The 17,906-nt window shown below is 37.6% G+C and overlaps 1 protein-coding gene across 8 annotated transcripts in view; it reads left to right on the plus strand.

The window, feature by feature from the left end:
- Positions 1–1,881: 1,881 nt before the first annotated feature.
- The window catches only part of AOPEP (aminopeptidase O (putative)), a 189,674-nt gene continuing 173,649 nt past the window's right edge, over positions 1,882–17,906 (plus strand). For all 8 annotated transcript variants that reach the window (XR_009820913.1, XM_062019060.1, XM_062019061.1 and 5 more), the window contains exons 1-3: positions 1,882–1,951; positions 2,848–2,954; positions 16,072–17,035. Coding sequence is in view for 7 of the 8 variants with exons in the window: in XM_062019060.1 (XP_061875044.1) it covers positions 16,230–17,035 (806 nt within the window). In the remaining variant the exon portion in view is untranslated. The remainder of the gene's footprint in view (positions 1,952–2,847; positions 2,955–16,071; positions 17,036–17,906) is intronic.

Genomic DNA, 17,906 nt, shown 5'->3' on the forward strand with positions numbered 1-17,906 from the left:
GCCTAAAAGTGCCATACTCATACATAGTGTTACTTTTTGTGGATCAAAAGAAGAGATAATTTTTTAACACGGGCTCATATTGTTCTTTAAAGGTACAACATCATAGTGTAATGGAAAAAAGAGAAATTGTGCACAAGCTTTAATCTGCTTAGACTTCACAGGATGGAGGAAACACCAGTGACTAGTTACTGAGTTACTACTTACTCAGACCTGCTCTGATAAGTTTGCATTTCACAGTGTCAAGTAGGCATCCAAACGTCATTTAGGCTCCCGAGTCCAAAGGTTTTGAGCCTACATAACCTTAACATTTCTGTTTGCTTGTGATTTTAGCCAACAGCTACCTATATCTCTGCAAGGCAGTCTCTAAACATCTTTGACTAGGTTCACAGTGCAATTGATGCAGAGGTCCTTAACCACAAAACACACAGGTTAGGTCTGTAACCAGCACTTTCCAGCTGACTGTGAGGTGAAGGCAAAGCTACCTGACCCTGGCATTGAAGTAATACACAGCAGATATATAACTTTCAGGGTCCAAAATCCATTGTTGCACTGCTTTGTGTAGACAAGCCTACATTTCCTGCTAGCAGGCTTTCACTCACAAAACTAAACGAAATCCTCTCAGAATGATTGTCTAACTACATTCCCAAATTCCCTGCCCAGTGTACCCTGTCCAGTGGGGACAGGAGGTCTGCATGATAGAGGATATCTGTGTTTCTCTATAATGCAAGGATAACAGCAACTGCTTGGGGGAAGGCAGTTCTGTTTGCAAATTTCTTTGGTTAACAAGGACCTGAGTCCAAATTTCCCACCTCCCATGAAAATACTCTAGAAAGTGCAACTGGGAGAGACTCTCCCGATTTCCTGTTTTTCCACTTTGCATAAATAATTAAATGAATCTAAGAAAAAGAAGAAAGTTACTTCACGAAGCTGTGGTTAAGGCACTTGCATTGCAAAGCCAGGTTTGAAATCTTGTTCTAACAAGTAACTAATTATCTTTTGGATACTAGACAAGCTGCAGAGGCAGTTCCACTCACCCTCCCCATCACTTCTTATGCCACCTTGTCAAGGAGCCTGAGCATCTGTGCACTGAGAATTTAACAAGTGGCAAGACACAAAACTAAACACTGGAAAGCTAAAACAGGCACTTCAAAGACCTTTCATGGCCCCCATTTTTAATGGCCAGTGGCTTGCCTACCATCCCAAGGCAGCTGCAGAGCTGATCTGGTGCAAGCAATGGCTATTGTCAGCAGCTACTCTTTCTGTTAAGAGAAGAAACAGAACCATTTAGATGTGAGCAGCAACCTCGGCTTGCTGGGAGCCAGTAGGTACCTCCAGCACCTGGATGCAGAAGCAGGAGGGTGATGATGCTAGCAGCCCATCGGAGATGAACAGCATGCTCCAAGGGCTTTAACCATTCCCTGTCCATCTAAACCGCAGAAGGTAGTACTTAATGAAATCCGTAATGTAAAAACTGACAGTTTTTATCCTAAATATAAATGTGACTTTGGCTGCCTCACACATCAATGGCAAGGCCCCATCCTAGTTTGCTTCTCCGCCCCGTGACCTTCAGGTGCCCGCAGAGGCTGGCGCAAGCAGCCCAGCAATTTCGACGCCGGACACGGCCAGCAGTCGCTTCCGGAGGCCGGTTCCCGCTGTCTCCCCGCGCTGCCGGGGACCGGGAAATTCAGCCGCCAGCGGCCCTGTACGCCGCTGGCACACGCGTCCTCCTTAGCCATCCGCGGCGAGCACGACAAGGGGCTGGCGCTCGGGGATGCGGGACCGGGCCTGGGCTCCCCCGCCCGCCGGCACCACCCACCGCAGCTCCCGGGTGCCGGCCCCGTCCCGCAGCTCGCCGCGTGCCGCCGCCTCACGGGGGCGGAGCGGGGCCGGGCGATGAGGTCATCCAAACGCGCCGCGGCCGAGGCGGAGGGGCTGGCTGTCAGCCCGGCAGGTAAAGCCGAAGGCGCCGCCGTGGCGGGGGCTGCTGATGCGTCCGGTGGGGCAGGAGGACCGGCCGGGGGTCGGCACCAGACCCTTTGTCCCGCTCCCCCCGGCGGCGCTCACGTGTCGCCACCCGCACGGCGTGGCCCCAGGAGCCGGCGCGCTGGCGGTGAAACGGCCGCCGTTGCAAGCGTTTCCTCTCCGCTGAGCCCCCCGGCCCGGCCCGGCGGGGCACAGGGACCCCCACGCAGGAGGCATTAGCAGCAGCCGGGCGCCCCCTCAGGGCTGAGCCGTGCTGGCCCCGCAGCGTTTCTCGCCTGCGGCGTCGGGGTGGTCCGCCGAGCCTCGTCACACGCTTAGCGCCCCTGCCTCTGCTCGCGGACTGAGCTGCTGCACTGGGGAGCGATGAGCAGTAGAGGGCTCGGAAGGGGAGATAGTGGGCGATGTATAACCAGCAATACCTACCGTCTTTTCTTTTTTCCTCTCTTCACAGTACTCCCGCAGCTTGAACCGGTGCCTTTCTTTGTAGGACTCTCGATTTACAAATGATTTGCAGAAATAAATTTTAATGTGTTTCTGTTGAAGCTTCTCAAGGCTGATTTAACAATCTTTTCTGCTTGTTGGCACCTCTGATACCCAGAAGCCTTTGACTGGTGCTCTTACCATTAATAAGTGGTATTTTGTAATAAACCTCTGGATTGCAGCTTAGTTGTGTCTTAGGCCTTCTGCTCGGGAATGATGCTTAGTTTTGCAAAGGTCAGCTTGAGTCACTGAGGTGGCTTCCCAATGTCAACTGGAAAAACAAGACTTTTCCGATTCCAGCCTTAAAGAAATAGTTCTTTCGCATTGTAGGTGCTATTTATAAGTGACAGCTGCATTGAGTTAAAAATAGTCGTTCTGTTTCAGCATGCATTTGACTCGGATGCTTCCCGTGAATCTCTGTGCTCTGTCTCCTGAAAATCAGACACACACACCACCCTTCCTGAGCATATTAACTGGAAATAAAATCCAAGGTAATTTTGCATCTCTTCACTGTTGTTCACCATCTCCATGGAATCACTGAAGTTGAAGGGGACTGCTAAAGATCATCTAGTCCAATGCCTCTGCTCAGGCAGGGTTAGGGTATTGCAGATTGCCAGGACCATATCCACCTTGAAATCGTTTTGTGGAGTAAAATATTGAAAATTCCACCCTTACACGAATGGGTTTTCCATAAACATAGTAATTGTAGATCTGTGGGCAGGAACTTGTAAAACATTTAGCTGCGTGTGTTTGTGCTTTGTTTAGTGATTTTAGGTGTTTGAACACTATTATAAAGATCTGCCAATGGACTAAAGAGAGTTTATGGGGACGCTCTTCCTAGCTCATTTATTGATCATGGGTTATGTTTCTGTCTCAGTCTTTGGTTAATTATGTTTTTTTCTTTCTATGGGTATTTTGTGGGTGGAAGTGGACTTGAATATTTTGGTGTTTCCCTTCTTTCAGCTGACAGAAAGAAAGAATTTTCTATCTTGATTTGTAATTTCAACACAGGGGAAGCAAATTTAAGTGCTGCTAACTTGAAGTTGGTGAAGAAGGTCTCCTATTGTGCTCCTTATGTCTCTAGTTTCCAGACTTTAAAAGTAAGGTCTGGAAAGGCAGCAATTGCTTTGTCAAGGGATTTGGCTCATTGAGTTAACTTTCACATCAAGGCCTCATTATGGTGTGTGCTGGTTTTCTTGTGATGCAGAGAAGTTTTGCAAGCTCATACAAAGTATGAGTGGGTTACAGTAGTTTAATATGAGCAAATATTTCTTTTAGTTTATTTAATCTTTACTTTCATCTATAGAAGAACTCATTCCTGCCTCAAAAAGGTTTAAGCTGGCTTAGCTATTTGTGTTGACTCTATGGAATAAAAATAAGTTTGTGACTGGCAAAAGTTATGTATACCTGTTACTTTGTGTTTAAAAAGTAAATTCTGATGTTCATTTTGATGCTTATGTTCAAAAATTACTTTCTGGTAAGAGCATAGTTTCTTAAAAATTGAGTTAAAAATTTATAAAACTGAATTTGGAAGAACGTTCCTTGAAAGCAGTTTAAAGGGAATTAGTTGTAAATCTTCTACAGTTGTTAAAAACAGTGTTTATCTAAACGTCCTCTTCCCATTTTAAAGTTTCTTTAAATGCCAAGTGAAGATAGTTTAGGTCATAAAGCTAATACTTGCATGCAGAATGCCATTGAGTCAGTTTTTATGTATGGATGAAGCAAATTGTGCCTAAATGAAGTTGAGGAAAACCAAAAAAATGGTGCTTTTTGGCACTGTCTTATGCATGGGGATAAAAAGCCAGTGGTGTTTAAGTGTGTAGCATCTGAATATTGGCTGGTGGTATGTAGGACAGATTTGCAATGCTGAAGTACTTCTACACTTTTTGAAGAATATGATGAGGACATAATTCAAACAAGTTGGTGTCTGTGGTTCTGAGCTCCTTGTCTGCATCTCAGAATATTAGCTTAAATTACTGGTTTGGGCCCAGTGTGCCAGGCTATGCTCTGGAGTGAGTGTGCATGGAGGTTATCAGTCTTTGTTAACTGTTGGATGAGAGTGATTCTGGCAGAACAGAAGTATCTTCTGGCATGAATTGGTAGGATTTGTTTGACTATCCTTAGTTTTCAAGGAAACTCAGTTTATGTAAATTTCTGATTAATTGGCTGTTATCTTAGGGAATGAGTTTGTGTAGTGTTTGAGTAACAGAAAAGATGAGAGAGAAATGGCCTCCATCCTGGGAATTAATGCCTGCTACTTGTGTCAGCATTTGTGTGTGAATAAGTTCATTCAACTCTGATTTTGCACAATAAAAAATATTTATAAGGTTTTTACAGTTTATAAGTAGGCTACTTTGTACATCAGGTATTCTCACTTTCTTAATGTTTGTAAGGTGAGCATTCCCAGGATAGTTCAGATGCCTAGTTTTTTTTCTTCTCTGCCTTCCACTGTAGGATGGGATTATGTTTCCAGGTTCTTCCCTTCTCCTGTCTCTTTATTTCCTTTTCCTTAAACTGTAACAAACAAAACTGTGTTTTATTATGTATTTGTTAGCAGAAACATTTTTTTTCTATACATATTTTTAAAGAAGTTTATTCTCTAATCTTCTCTGCTTTGCAACTATGTTTTGTTTTGCCTGGAAGCTCTTTTCTCCAGTTTGCTTTCAGAAGTGTATGATTCTAACACAGGCTGATGCTTTCTGTATTAAGTGGAGAAGCAATGTTGCACAAATACCATTCCATGAATGTTCACCTCTCCCCTATTTCCCATTCTTTATGCCTTCTATGCAACACTATTATGCACAGTTGATTAAGAGTGACTCTATTCATGGTAGCCACCATCTGCTATTGTTGTTTATTCTTTTGCAAACAAATATCTTCTAAAATATTAAAACATACGACTAAAATAGTTAGCTTGCTTTATATTTTTTTACTTACAAAGTACGTTTGGTAAGAAAGAGGCATTGAATTTTAAAAATATGCTAGTAGTTATTACATCTTTGTGTGGAGAGGAAGTGTGATGTGACATAGTGTTTACAGAGTGATCATCGAGAGTTTGTGATAGCATTATGCTTCCTAATTTGTTTCTGTACTTAGAATCCAGATAGTGAGCCTCCTTTTCTGAAGATGAAATACTTCTAAATGAAAACCAGATGCTCATATTACAGACAGACTATAGCAAAAAATATTACAGGAGACAATGCTGTGTAAGAAAAGTACTCAGAAAAGTCAGAAATAATGGCTCTAGTATCTTCTCTGTGATGACAGTACATTCATATATGCATAAGGTAGTAAGGAACTTGTCATTTCAAAACCCAGGAGTACCGATGAAGAGCAGCTTATGTAGGGAGCAGTAACGAGGGATGTACTGTTTGCATATATGCAAAGCTTGGGTATGTACAGCAAACTTCCAAGATATAAGCAAGGAGATTGTTTCAGCAGTTGAGATAGTAGTATGTTTCCTGTGTTATGTGAAGACTAGGATTGCAATTTTTTCTGTTAACCTGTTAAGAAAGAGTGAAAGAAAATGCAGAGTTTTAAGAATATATTAGACAGCTGGACCACAAAGTAAACCAAATGATACCTGTGTGCTTTGACATTTGTATGATAGAACGCGTACTAATGTTTTTTGATTGTCTGGAAAACACTTTAGAGGTATTTAAACCTCTTTAATAACAAAACATATGTCAATGTTCAGGAAGTACATGAGGTGTGAATATATAGGCAAGACTTTCTGTTCCTATGAAGTTAGTGTAGGCATTCTTTTTGTTTAAAACAAATGCTACATTTATCTTTTTGTCTTCATCGTTCTTTTCCCTGTGAAAGTAAGGAAAACACTGAGTGACAAATGATAGCCTGAGTTCTCTCCATGATCACATACTGGGAGTCAAGGTTGTTACACTTCATCTGAATCTGTAAGCAATTAGTCAGAAAAAAAAGTGGAGAAGAATCCTGCCTCTGTATATCTAGGCTTGACTGCAAATTCTAATGACATTGCAACTCCTATTGATCTTGCAAGGGATTTTGATAAGCTATTTTTAAGTACTTGCAGTAGAAAACAGATTGGTAGGATAATTGTTATGTTTTTAATATATTTTTGGGGAGATTTGATTGAAGAAAAGTTAGAATTTGCATTTAATCAAATATAGTTGGAATCAAAGGGTAAATGAAATCATTATTTACAGTCTTTTCTGTTAAAATCCCCAAATTATCACATATTTATGAAAAGTCATCATAATTCAACAAAGATGAGAAGATTAAGTTTGGAAGCGTACTTGTTGCAGAGCTACACTTTTTCTTTCTTTTTATGCCTCATCTGTCTCTTGTACTTATCATTAAAACTTTTTGCTTCTATGAGTGCATATGTATTTTCTCTCTATCTCATCTTAGTCGTGCTGAACCAGTGAGGCACAATCTTATGTCTAGATACTAAACTTCAAAGAAAATATCAATGTGTTTTGTACAATATTGTTGAAGGAGCACTAGTGATTGAAAGCAATACCTAACATTTAAATAAATGCAACAATGTATATACATGTTTGTTGTGTTCAGTTATGGGTTTTCACAATGGTCCTTTTAACGTTTGGGGTTTTTTTACAAAAATTCCTTTTAACTCTGATACCACATTCTGCAGCAATTTTTATCCTTTTGTTGAAGTTTGTCCTTCCTTTATAAATTTCTAGTTGCCTTTTATTTTTTCTTTTTCACTTGGTTTGGTTTCTAGTTTGTATTATTGTGATTCTTATGTAACTTATTTCATTTGTACAGAGGTTGGGTGTATAGTCACTTGGTCTTTTTCTTCTTGATACTAAAATGGCTGTTTATTTAAATGACCAAATAAACAGTTAATTCCTGTATTTTTTTCAGAGACATTCTCCCAGGGTGCTTGAGATCTAATATTTGATAAGCCAAACACAGCCTGCAGGGGCAGTAGATATCCATCTTGTCTGGAATGCAACCATTTATCCATGTATTTTAATGTCATAAAATTAACACTGGTGTTGAAGACAATGCATCTGTTCATCTTATGTCAAGTTAATTCTTGTGTAGCATGGCTTTGGTCTCAAATGAAACATTTGAAGCATCTTTCTAGCTCTTTATTATATATATATGCCTTAAAATCTTTCTACTAGATTGTGCTGAATTCTGTGTAGCCTTATACTGGTTTAGTGTATTGCAAATTCTGTGTGCTTCCCAAAAAATCATCATTCTAACATTAAATTTCTTGTTAATAAAGTAGATGTAAATACAATAGGATCAAAAAGCACAAATGTTTTGCAGGTCTGTTAATATTTGCTTAAAAAAATCTGGAAAGTACATTGTGTTAGCACTGATTATACTCCTATAAATTTTGGTCTCATGTCAGTCTGAAGTTGTGAGAAGAGTAATTTAAAGGCAATGTGTGTTGTTTGTGTTTTATAATCACACATAATTTTAAAGAGAATTTTAACGTGTATATACACCTAAATGGTTTAATACATTACCCACATGCAAGAGGGCACACTATGTCCTCTGGAATATAGTTACGGAAAACTAGTTTCTGTTAGGGTAAAATAATACGTTCAAAGAAAATAATAAAGGCACACCTTGAATGTGATGCTGTATATAATTTTTTAACAAATGTTTTGTATAGATATTTTATCGAAGTGCCAGGAAACTTAACTATTCCTACCTAACAGTCTTTTTGGTGGATATTGTGAAGTTCCGTGACAAGTGATTAATGTTGTTTAAGATTTCTTCAAAAAAAAGAAAAGTAGAGAGTAATCTTAATATTCACATCATATTTTCTTTCTTAGCATAATGTGTTGTAGTCAAAAGATTATAAATACTGGAGTTCCCATAGTGGAAGAGGAGTTCCAGGATTGGAATACAAGACTTTTGAAGTTATTATTAACTTTTGGAAAGATTCCTTCATATTCACATTGCAGGTTTTATTTTAGTCTCTTTAAAACAAGCACAATGCTCCTCTGCTTTCTATCCCTAAACTTTATGTATGGAATTAATTTTTTAAAAATGTATTAGTATTACTTGTAGATTTTTTTTTTTTTGTCCTTTGATTTGTCTTAATTTATTATTGAAATAACAATTAACTTAGATTTTAAGGACCATTTCCCTCTTGGTCTGTTCTATACTAGTGCTAGCTTTATAATTCTGTTTCAGAGCTTTATTTAGAGTCATTGGAGGCAGTAAATAATTAGACATCACTATGCATTTGGACTTCTGTTCATCTCTCCCTTCTTCCCATCCCTCCCTTCCTAAGAAGACATTTAGTGGCCCAATCTACAATAAAGGCGCTGGGTACTATCTCTGTACATCTGTATACCTTCTGAAAATCTGTCATACAATTTGCAGATGATGTCTTAAGGTACCTTTAAAAAGATTGTTAAGAAATTTTCTATCAAAAAGCAATGAATGCATACAATATTTTTTAGTCATCTAAACAATATTACCTAGGCTTCTTCATAGTCATATACAATTAACATTTCTAAGTAGCCCCTGTGAATACTGTGTGGATTACCCTGATACTATAGCAATGAAATATGCATTAAAGTTTTGTGGAATTCTGTGTGGAAAATAAACTATCAGCTTTAGAAACTGATGTAGTCTGACTACTACTAAACATCTTGCAAATTTCTGATTAACTTGACCCTGGAGCAGAAGAGTAATATTTTGTTTGTTTTCTTGTTGTTTTATCTACATTCCAAACTTCAGTTGAAAACATAAAGAACACTGTTGCCTGGGAGTATATTTTGGTATATTTATTCTTAAAATTATGTATTTCTGTTCTTGTTCTATATTTGCTCCTTATCTTTTAATGTAGTGTTTCAGTTTAACAATAAGGAAAAAAAGAAGCTTTGCATAATATAAAGATGACTAGTTTTTTGTTTTGTTTTGTTTTAAGTTAGCTCTGTCAAATGCAATATAATGTAGAATATAGTTGTATTTTTAAGACAATTTAATCTTTTATCTTTTCTTTGTGCCTCCCTAAAACTGGCTGCATCTTCTGTATGCGGTTTTCAGTACTAGGATATAGCAAGTAATCTTCTTTACCTGAGTGATCCTAAGGCTGATCAGACTCAGTACCATCAGCATCTCTTCCTACATTTGTCTGCTTCAGTCCTCTAGCTGTGTTAGTGGCTCTCTGCCAGGCCTATTCTGTCAATGAAATTGCAATTTTTCCATAGACCTACTGTAAACTTAGTTTCTTTCCAGAGGATTAAGTGAATTGTTAGGCAAACAGCTTATTAATATTTAGTGGGAAAAATAGTGCAGTAGATGCTCATGAAAAGGTAAACTTGTTAAAATAATCTGATTGCTTTATCTTATAAACAACTGAGCTGTTAGATAATGAGGAAATAATGGAAGTTTTGATTTGCCTTGGGAGAACTGTTGTGTCCTATGTATTAACTTTCATTAACTGGCTTTTGAATTTCTTTTTAATTTTCTTCTGTTTGCGATTTAAGGCCCCATCAAACAAAACTTTCACCGTCTTCAACGTTCACCAATGATGTACTTCCTAACTTTGAGAGCATTTGAAATTTATTTTGTCCTACTTAAATATAGTTTTGTCCTGGGTCTTGCTCAACTTATGTTACACTTGGTTATGGCCTCATGCTAAGTTTATGTCTATCCCTATCTGAACTGCTTGCCAAAGGGTAGTTGTATTCTGTTCCCATGTCCCCTCATGAGACATGTTCCTGCCTTTTTTTTTTTAATTGTCCTCTGCATTTTTGTAGCTTCACAGGAAGGAAGGTTGTGCAGAAATTTGAGGAAGAAAGACACATTTCCTGTTGTCACATTTGAAGCTAAGCAGCAAGTACAAAGTATCACAGAAATTCAGTTTGCAAATGAAAAATTGGGAAAAGCTCAGAGAATAATTTCGTGCTTATAGCAATATCATCTCAGGTTTAATAGAGCAAACACTGAGATTTAAAAGCTGAGGTTACAGGAATAAAAACTTGTAGGAATACAGGTATGTATTGTCTTTCTTGCTGGGGCTCTTCTGCCTGTGTGGATTTGTTGAATGGCCAGGCTGTGTAAATTATTTTATTACAAGGAAAAATAACTACTTTGACTCAGTCTTTTGACAATTTAAACTTTCTTTCAATAATGTGCCTATTCTGAACTGGCGTGTTGAGTGACTGGGGAGATGGAAGAGTGACCTCCAAGGCAGAGTGAGGTTAGAGAGAGTGAGAAGCAAATGAATGCTTACACAGTATAACTAGGTCCTCTTTACCCAAAACTTCAGGAAGCATGAATTTAGTGAAGCATGGAGGAAAAATAAAAAGGTTTTCAGGAAGGAATATCTAATAAAATATTATGAAAAAGTAGATTGTGCTAACTAGTGGAACGGAACAATTCCATCTGCAGTGGTATTTAGAAACAATAGAGGAGTGTTTCACATACCTCTGTCTCATCTCAAGGGAAATAACTAGATTGTTGTGCTGAGGACTCTTAATTAATCTATCAGATATATAAGGTATGTGTACAATAGTGTAAGCAAAAACAATAGAGCAAACAAATTAAAAATATATATTCTTTGAGAATATTTTTAGTAAATCTAGCATTTGGATGACATGGGTAAGAAAGGCCAGACATGGCAGAAACAACACAGTTCCTTGATGAAAATATATTTTGATGTGAATGAAGCATAACCTGTTAAAATTCTAGTTCATTGTATACAGGGCACATTTTAAATATCTCCCTGCATGTATTAGAAAATTAATTGCTTTTAATGAGCATTGAGTGTGTATTTTGAGTGGTGCAAATATTTAGTCAGGTTGTGAACTTTCTAAATATTTTAAACTAGACAAGTGTGCATAGTTAATTTGGACAAATATGAATAGTAGTTAGCAAGAGCTGAGAGTCTTCTGCCTTATCAGTACCGTGAAACCCCAGAGAGTGGTACAGCAGGAGTATTGAATTAATATCTAGCTTTGTAAAGCTGAATGCTTCCATATATAGAGCTCTGTCTTTAGTCTCTATTTTTTTCTTTAAAAATAGGTGTAAAAGAACATTTTCAATATCTCGTTGCTTACCCATAAAGCAGAGAATGTTGTGGCAATAAAGGCATGCTAACCACATCCTTGTTTGCAAATACATTGTGATAGCTTCTGATAAAATGATCAAGCCATTCTTCAAAGACACCTGATTCTCGATTTTCACAACCTGAGATGCATATTTATATTCTCTGAAATTTCTAATCTTTTACATTTTATTGAAGTTTTATGTTAAGAAGTGTCAGTGATTGAAAAAGCCAGTAGGGATGCAGGAAATGCCTCATTACTATTAAAAAAATACTATTATATATGGTTGTTTCTTTACAGAACTAGAGAGCTAGAAGGAGTTCCAACTAAACATTTTTTTCAGACTTTTTTTCTTCCAAAATATAAACTTGAATATAGTCTTAAGAAATGTTTACATAAATTTTGCCTTATTTTGCTATTTTATATTATTTTAGATTGTTGTAGGGAGTTAGACTTCTGCTTTTCAATAGGTAGAAGAAAATGTCTGGTTCTGTTAACAAGCCATGCTAATTAATTATTTAATATTTTCCAGCACAGGGCTTTATCTCTGCAGCTCTACATACATATTCCTAGTGAGTTTTTGAATTTCTTGAAGAGTTTGTTATTATCACAGTGATAAGGATGTCATGGCAATAATGAATGAAGAGTTACTGCCTCCAGAGAGTGGTGTTGTATAGTGGAGACACAATATCAAGGAAAAGAATTTTATCATCTATTATACGAGTAATTATACTAAAAACAGCTTCTTTCAGTTTTGTCTTAAATGTGGTGTTCTGCTGATGCACTATGTATTGACTAATGCTGCTGATGCTGAAATGTTCTTTAGCAAAGCTTGTGGATGAATTTCTCACTAAGAACTGTACAGTGCAAGAATATTAGTGGACAAATTCTTTACAGCAGAATAGCAGACAACTAACAGCATGTGTAGCATCTATGATGCCTATTAAGAGTTCCAAGATTGGTCTTCAAGGTTCTTTTAATGCTTCTTAGTGTTTACTTTTGGCCACTTATTTAATATGTAAATCATCTAGAGGATATGTATTTATGTTCTAATGTTCTGTAGATTCCTTAAAAGTATATATTTAAAACATTCTTTGGAGGGTCAGAACTGACACACCTGAAAACAGCCATTTAAATTCTCTTACTAATGCTTGGAGATAGGCTAACAACTGTTCTTGAAAGCTGAGATACTTAAGGTGATTTGTGATAGGATTAAACAGACTGTGTTACAGCTGACACACGTTACATCTGAATTAAAATTCAGTGTCAGAGTGTGTATGATTATAGTTGTTACTTGATCTAAAAGTGTGTTCCTCTTGTCTGTTGTTCTGTTTGTAAATATGATCAGATATGTCATTTGTAATAAAAGATGAGTTAATATGAGGCTTTCAGCTCTAGAAAATGAATGTCTGCTCTGCATGTTTTTTAAGCTTCATTGGCCTTTGTTTTTAATTGATTTTTGAATGTCATGGATTTAATGTTTTGGTGTTATTTTGAAGAGGATTTACATTTATAGAATTTAATTTTTTTATAATGTTTCGAGTAATTGTGTTGGAGTTTTGAAAAATTTGAATAGAATTTATTTGTATGGCACTATTTGTCACCTTTTAGCCTGCCCTGCTAATTAACATTAAATAAATCTATCAGTCCTATAAATATTGGCTTTGTAGGCATTGACTAGTACAGGTTGGGGAATGAACTCTTAGAGAGTAGTGTAGGGGAAAGGGACCTGGGGGTGCTGGTGGGCAGCAGGATGAGAATGAGCCAGCAACGTGCGCTCATGGCCAAGAAGGCCAATGGCATCCTGGGGTCGATTAGAAGGGATGTGAGCAGTAGATCAAGAGAGGTTCTCCCCCTCTACTCTGCCCTCTTGAGGTTGCATCTGGAATATTGTGTCCAGTTCTGGGCTCCTCAGTTCAAAAAAAAACAGGGAGATGCCAGAGACAGTTCAGCACAGGGTCACCAAGATGATAAACAGAGTGGAGCATCTCCCTTATGATGAAAGGCTGAGGGAGCTGGGGCTCTGTAGCTTGCAGAAGAGGAGACTGAGGGGTAAACTCAGTGTTAAATACGTAAAGGTTAAGTGTCAAGAGGATGGAGCCAGGCTCTTCTCAATAATGTCCAATGATAGGATAAGGGGCAATGGGTACAAGCTGGAACATAAGAGATTCCAAAGAAACATAAGGAAGAATTTCTTCATTGTGAGGTTGTTGGAGCACTGGAACAGGCTGCCCAGATCGGTGTGGAGTCTCCTTCTCTGGACACATTCAAAACCCACTTGAATGAGTTCCTGTGTGACCTACTGTAGGTGGCCTGTTCTGGCAGTGAGATTGAACTAGATAATCTTTCTTCCAGCCCTTAAGATTCTGTGATGTACTATTTATTTTAAGGTGTTCAGAGCTATTTCTTACCATGGTAGCTGAGAATTTAATGTAACATAGTGTAATTTTCATAACACTGTAGAGATAAGAAATTGATCATGTCTTCCAAATGAAGCCCAGAAAAATGTACACAATCAATTGTAAGTAGTGTAGCACAAATATTTATTGACAGCATAGTACACACAATTTATAATATGTATCAGTATTATATTACACTTGGTTTTCAAATGAGAAAAATCTAAGTAGTTGTGCAAAACAGGAATTTTTGAGTGCCAGTTCAGTGTTGTGGTTTTTCCCCACCAAGTCACTTCAGTTATTTTCTCTACCACTTGTATACTTAACTAACTGTCAAAAGTTGAAAGGTACAGATAACCTCAAGTTAATTCCACAATGTTAAGCACAGACCTCACAGATTTGTTGCTCACATCAGAGCATTTAGAACCTTTGAGTGCTATACTGGTATTTCTCAGTTAGATGTCAAGAAACAGACATGGTTGTGTGTCCATATGCTATTTATAGACATTGCTTATTCGCCAAGCTGATATTTTCTGAATCTTTCCCCAGCTTGTCTTCTAAGTGTTTCTAAATACGTTAGTTCCACTTCTGTACTGTTTTTGGACTTGCTTGAATTAAGTAGAAAGCAATTGCTCTGATATTAGGGCCCAATATGCATTTCAGGGTACTTAAATCCTCTTCTTCCTCTGTTATCAACATTACACGTATATCTGCAAATATAAGTAACCTTTGGAAAGCCATACTGAAATCAGCAGGACTCTGCAGGAGTAGTGTTCAACCTGATACAAGGTTGAATTCTGAAAGTACACAGATGTACACATCAGTTAAGTCAGTGCAAGATGCAAAATGTTTTCATGGAAATACTTGAAAGCACTCAAAGTAAACTGTTAGGACAAACAGGAAGATGATCAAATGCATAGAAAAAGTTTGGGAAAACACTTGAATAGACAATAGAGAAGTACCTCTTGGAAGCAGTTCAAAAGATGCAATGAGTGACTCTTGCAGGTAATCTTGAAATTGCTCTGAATTTGCTGGGATATTTCAATGAAATGAGCTTGGTGCCCTAGTATGTTTGCAAAAGTGCGGGAAGATTGATATCAAAGGGAAAGATAGATTTTTTTCAGCTTGTCTTCAAAAACATCGCTGCAAGCTCTTTTTCTGACTGGTAGAATGCCATCAAGGGAAGATACTTGCTATGTTTTGTGTGCTTTGTGTGAAGCTTTCAGGGAGAGCTTAACAATTGATCCTTCTTTTGATTTCTATTTCAAGTTTAGGAAGTGAGCAAAAATCAAAAGGGAGCTGAAAGTGCGTAACTTCAGCTCAGTGGTCGTAGCAAAACCAACAGTGTATGACAATTAAATGTCTGTGATGAATTTCTGCCTGTTGTTGCCACAGATGTTGGTGCATTTTAATATTTTCCTGCTTTTGTAAGTATTTCCATATTTTTCAGTGAGAAGACCTTTTCTGTAAGATGGTATTATCTCAAGTGTTAACAGGTTTCCTGCTATTATGATGTAATCATATATCTTAAATATTTAACTGTAAATTTGAAAATCTTCATGAACAATCTCAAAAAGAATACTTGGAATGCACTCATAGTAAATTGGCCCATTTTCTTGTAGTTTACTAGAAGTGCTGACCTAAGAGCAGTTGTAATGTGGGAAGTATAGTAATCAGTGGAGATGCATTCTATATATATGAAATTATTACTTTAAAACTTTAAGACACATGAGGTGATTTTGGCTTACTCTACCTAGTCAAAATCACATTAGAAAAATATTCACTATCTTTTGAGGTAATGCATTTGAAATAAATACAAAAACCTTAAAAACAAATGGTGCAGTAATAAATTGAATTAGATGTTGCATTGCTGTGTATCTTTTCTAAACAATTATTTTGGGTAAGGAGAATAAACAGGAGGCCTATAGTGACATTTGTTTCTTTCAGTTTATGAAAGCTAGGTAGAAATATTTTTGTTAGAGGTCTCTGAAAAAAAAAGCCGGTAGTTCTTGACAGTGAATCCTAAAGCAACTAGCTAGGTGGTGTTTTGGGGAGACACAATGACTCTTTGGCTGTAGAATTTTTAAGAAAAACAACTGGACTTTAAATAACTTACAATTAATTTCAGAAACTATTCTAAAACATATGCGGTTTCTCTTTTTTTGTTTGTTTTGTTATTTTTTTAGGATGTGAGAAGTGGAGGAACTGCAATCAGTTTTCATACCGTAATTTTAATCAGAATTCTTTTTGACAATGAGAAGCTGCATGTCCTTGCTCTTTATGGAGTCATCATATGTAAGAAATGCCTAGGGTTTTGTAAAACTGTTGTCCAACAGACTGAAACATGGAAACACAGCTTGACCCAATGAAGGATGACCTGCCCTTAATGGCCAACACTAGCTACATGCTTGTAAAACATTATGTATTGGACTTGGATGTGGATTTTACAAGCCAAGTTATTGAAGGCATCATAGTTTTATTCTTTGAGACTGGAAGCCAGTACAGGAAGACCAGCAGTACTAGCAAAGAAGATTGCCAGTCACAGTTTGGTGGAACCTGTAAAATAAGATCATCTGAATCCTGCCACATTGCTATGACAAATGTGAATGTCTGTTCATGTATAATGGAATGTAACAATTTTGCCTTTTGTGGTAAAGGTGAAGAGGATACTTCTGATAAAAATGGTAACCATAGCAATGAGGAACAGGTGTCTGGGACTTCTGGTTCAAAGGACTGCTGTGACATAGAGAATCATGGAAATAAGGATTTTCTGCTGGTGTTGGACTGCTGTGATTTATCTGTGCTAAAGGTTGAGGAGGTAGATGTTACTGCTGTGTCAGGCATTGAAAAGTTTGCAAGGTCTGCCAAGCTAACTGGTGTTTCAAAAGAGTTGGAAAATCTCAGGAATTGGATTGTACATGAACTCGTGACTTTACCTGCAGATCGCTGTAAGGAACAGCTATACTATTTCACTTGCTGCAGCCAGGCACCTGGCTGTGGAGAGCTTCTGTTTACTACTGACACCTGGAGTCTGGAGATAAGGAAATCAGGAGTTCAGACTCCAGCAGACTTTCCACATGCAATAAGAATATGGTACAAAACCAAACCAGAGGGAAGATCTGTTACATGGACTACAGACCAGAGTGGCAGGTATGTAACTACTAGCCAAAAGCTTTGCACAAATTAATAATTAAACATAGGTTCAAGAATGCAGTGCTGAGCAACTATGAAGATGATGACCATTCTCTTACACTGTTTTCATTTTATCCTTGGTTTGAATCCTGTTGCTGTCTTGCAGAACAGACTAACTCTCTACTCAAGAAACCGCAAAGGACTTGCAGACCTTGGGCTCATCTAACTGTGTTTGCTCAGCCTGAATGAGACTAAATAATTATGTATTGTAATAACTGTGAGCAGAGAATAGGGAATTATCACTTAGGGGAAGAGAAGGTGTACATGACAGGATATTTTCACTTTAATACTTTGTGTTCGTTTTCCTTCCTTGCTTGCACAACTGAGCATACAGCATGAAGATCAATATACATAATATTTAATATAATTGATTCACAGCTAGTCTTTTATCAATATTGTAATAAGTTTACAGATGCACTCTTTTCCTGTTAGTCTCTCATAATCAACTTTTAAAGTCTCCTTCGTCTGTTATGTAAAGTACATCAATGATAACAGATTAACTGCAAACTGAAAGTGCAAGAAGAGTTGGCATTTTATCAAGTGTTTGTGAAAGGACACAGTACTGTACAGAATCTTCAAGGGAGGCTCTTTGTAGGAGGGAAACTACAACCTATTGGACTTCTACAACAGTAATTGTTCCTCTGTAATGTTCAAAGTTGGATTTTAATGACTGTTAGTTTTTTGTTACCTAAAACACGGGAACAAAGTTATAAAATGAGGAAGAAATTTGATCTAATTGCCTACTTGTTTTTCATTCCCAGTCTAGAGACACGATTACTTTTAATTTCAGTTATGCTAAAAGAAAACAGGAGTCTTCCCACTGGCAATA

This window comes from Colius striatus, chromosome Z (genome assembly GCF_028858725.1).
Source record: "Colius striatus isolate bColStr4 chromosome Z, bColStr4.1.hap1, whole genome shotgun sequence".
NCBI lineage: Eukaryota > Metazoa > Chordata > Aves > Coliiformes > Coliidae > Colius > Colius striatus.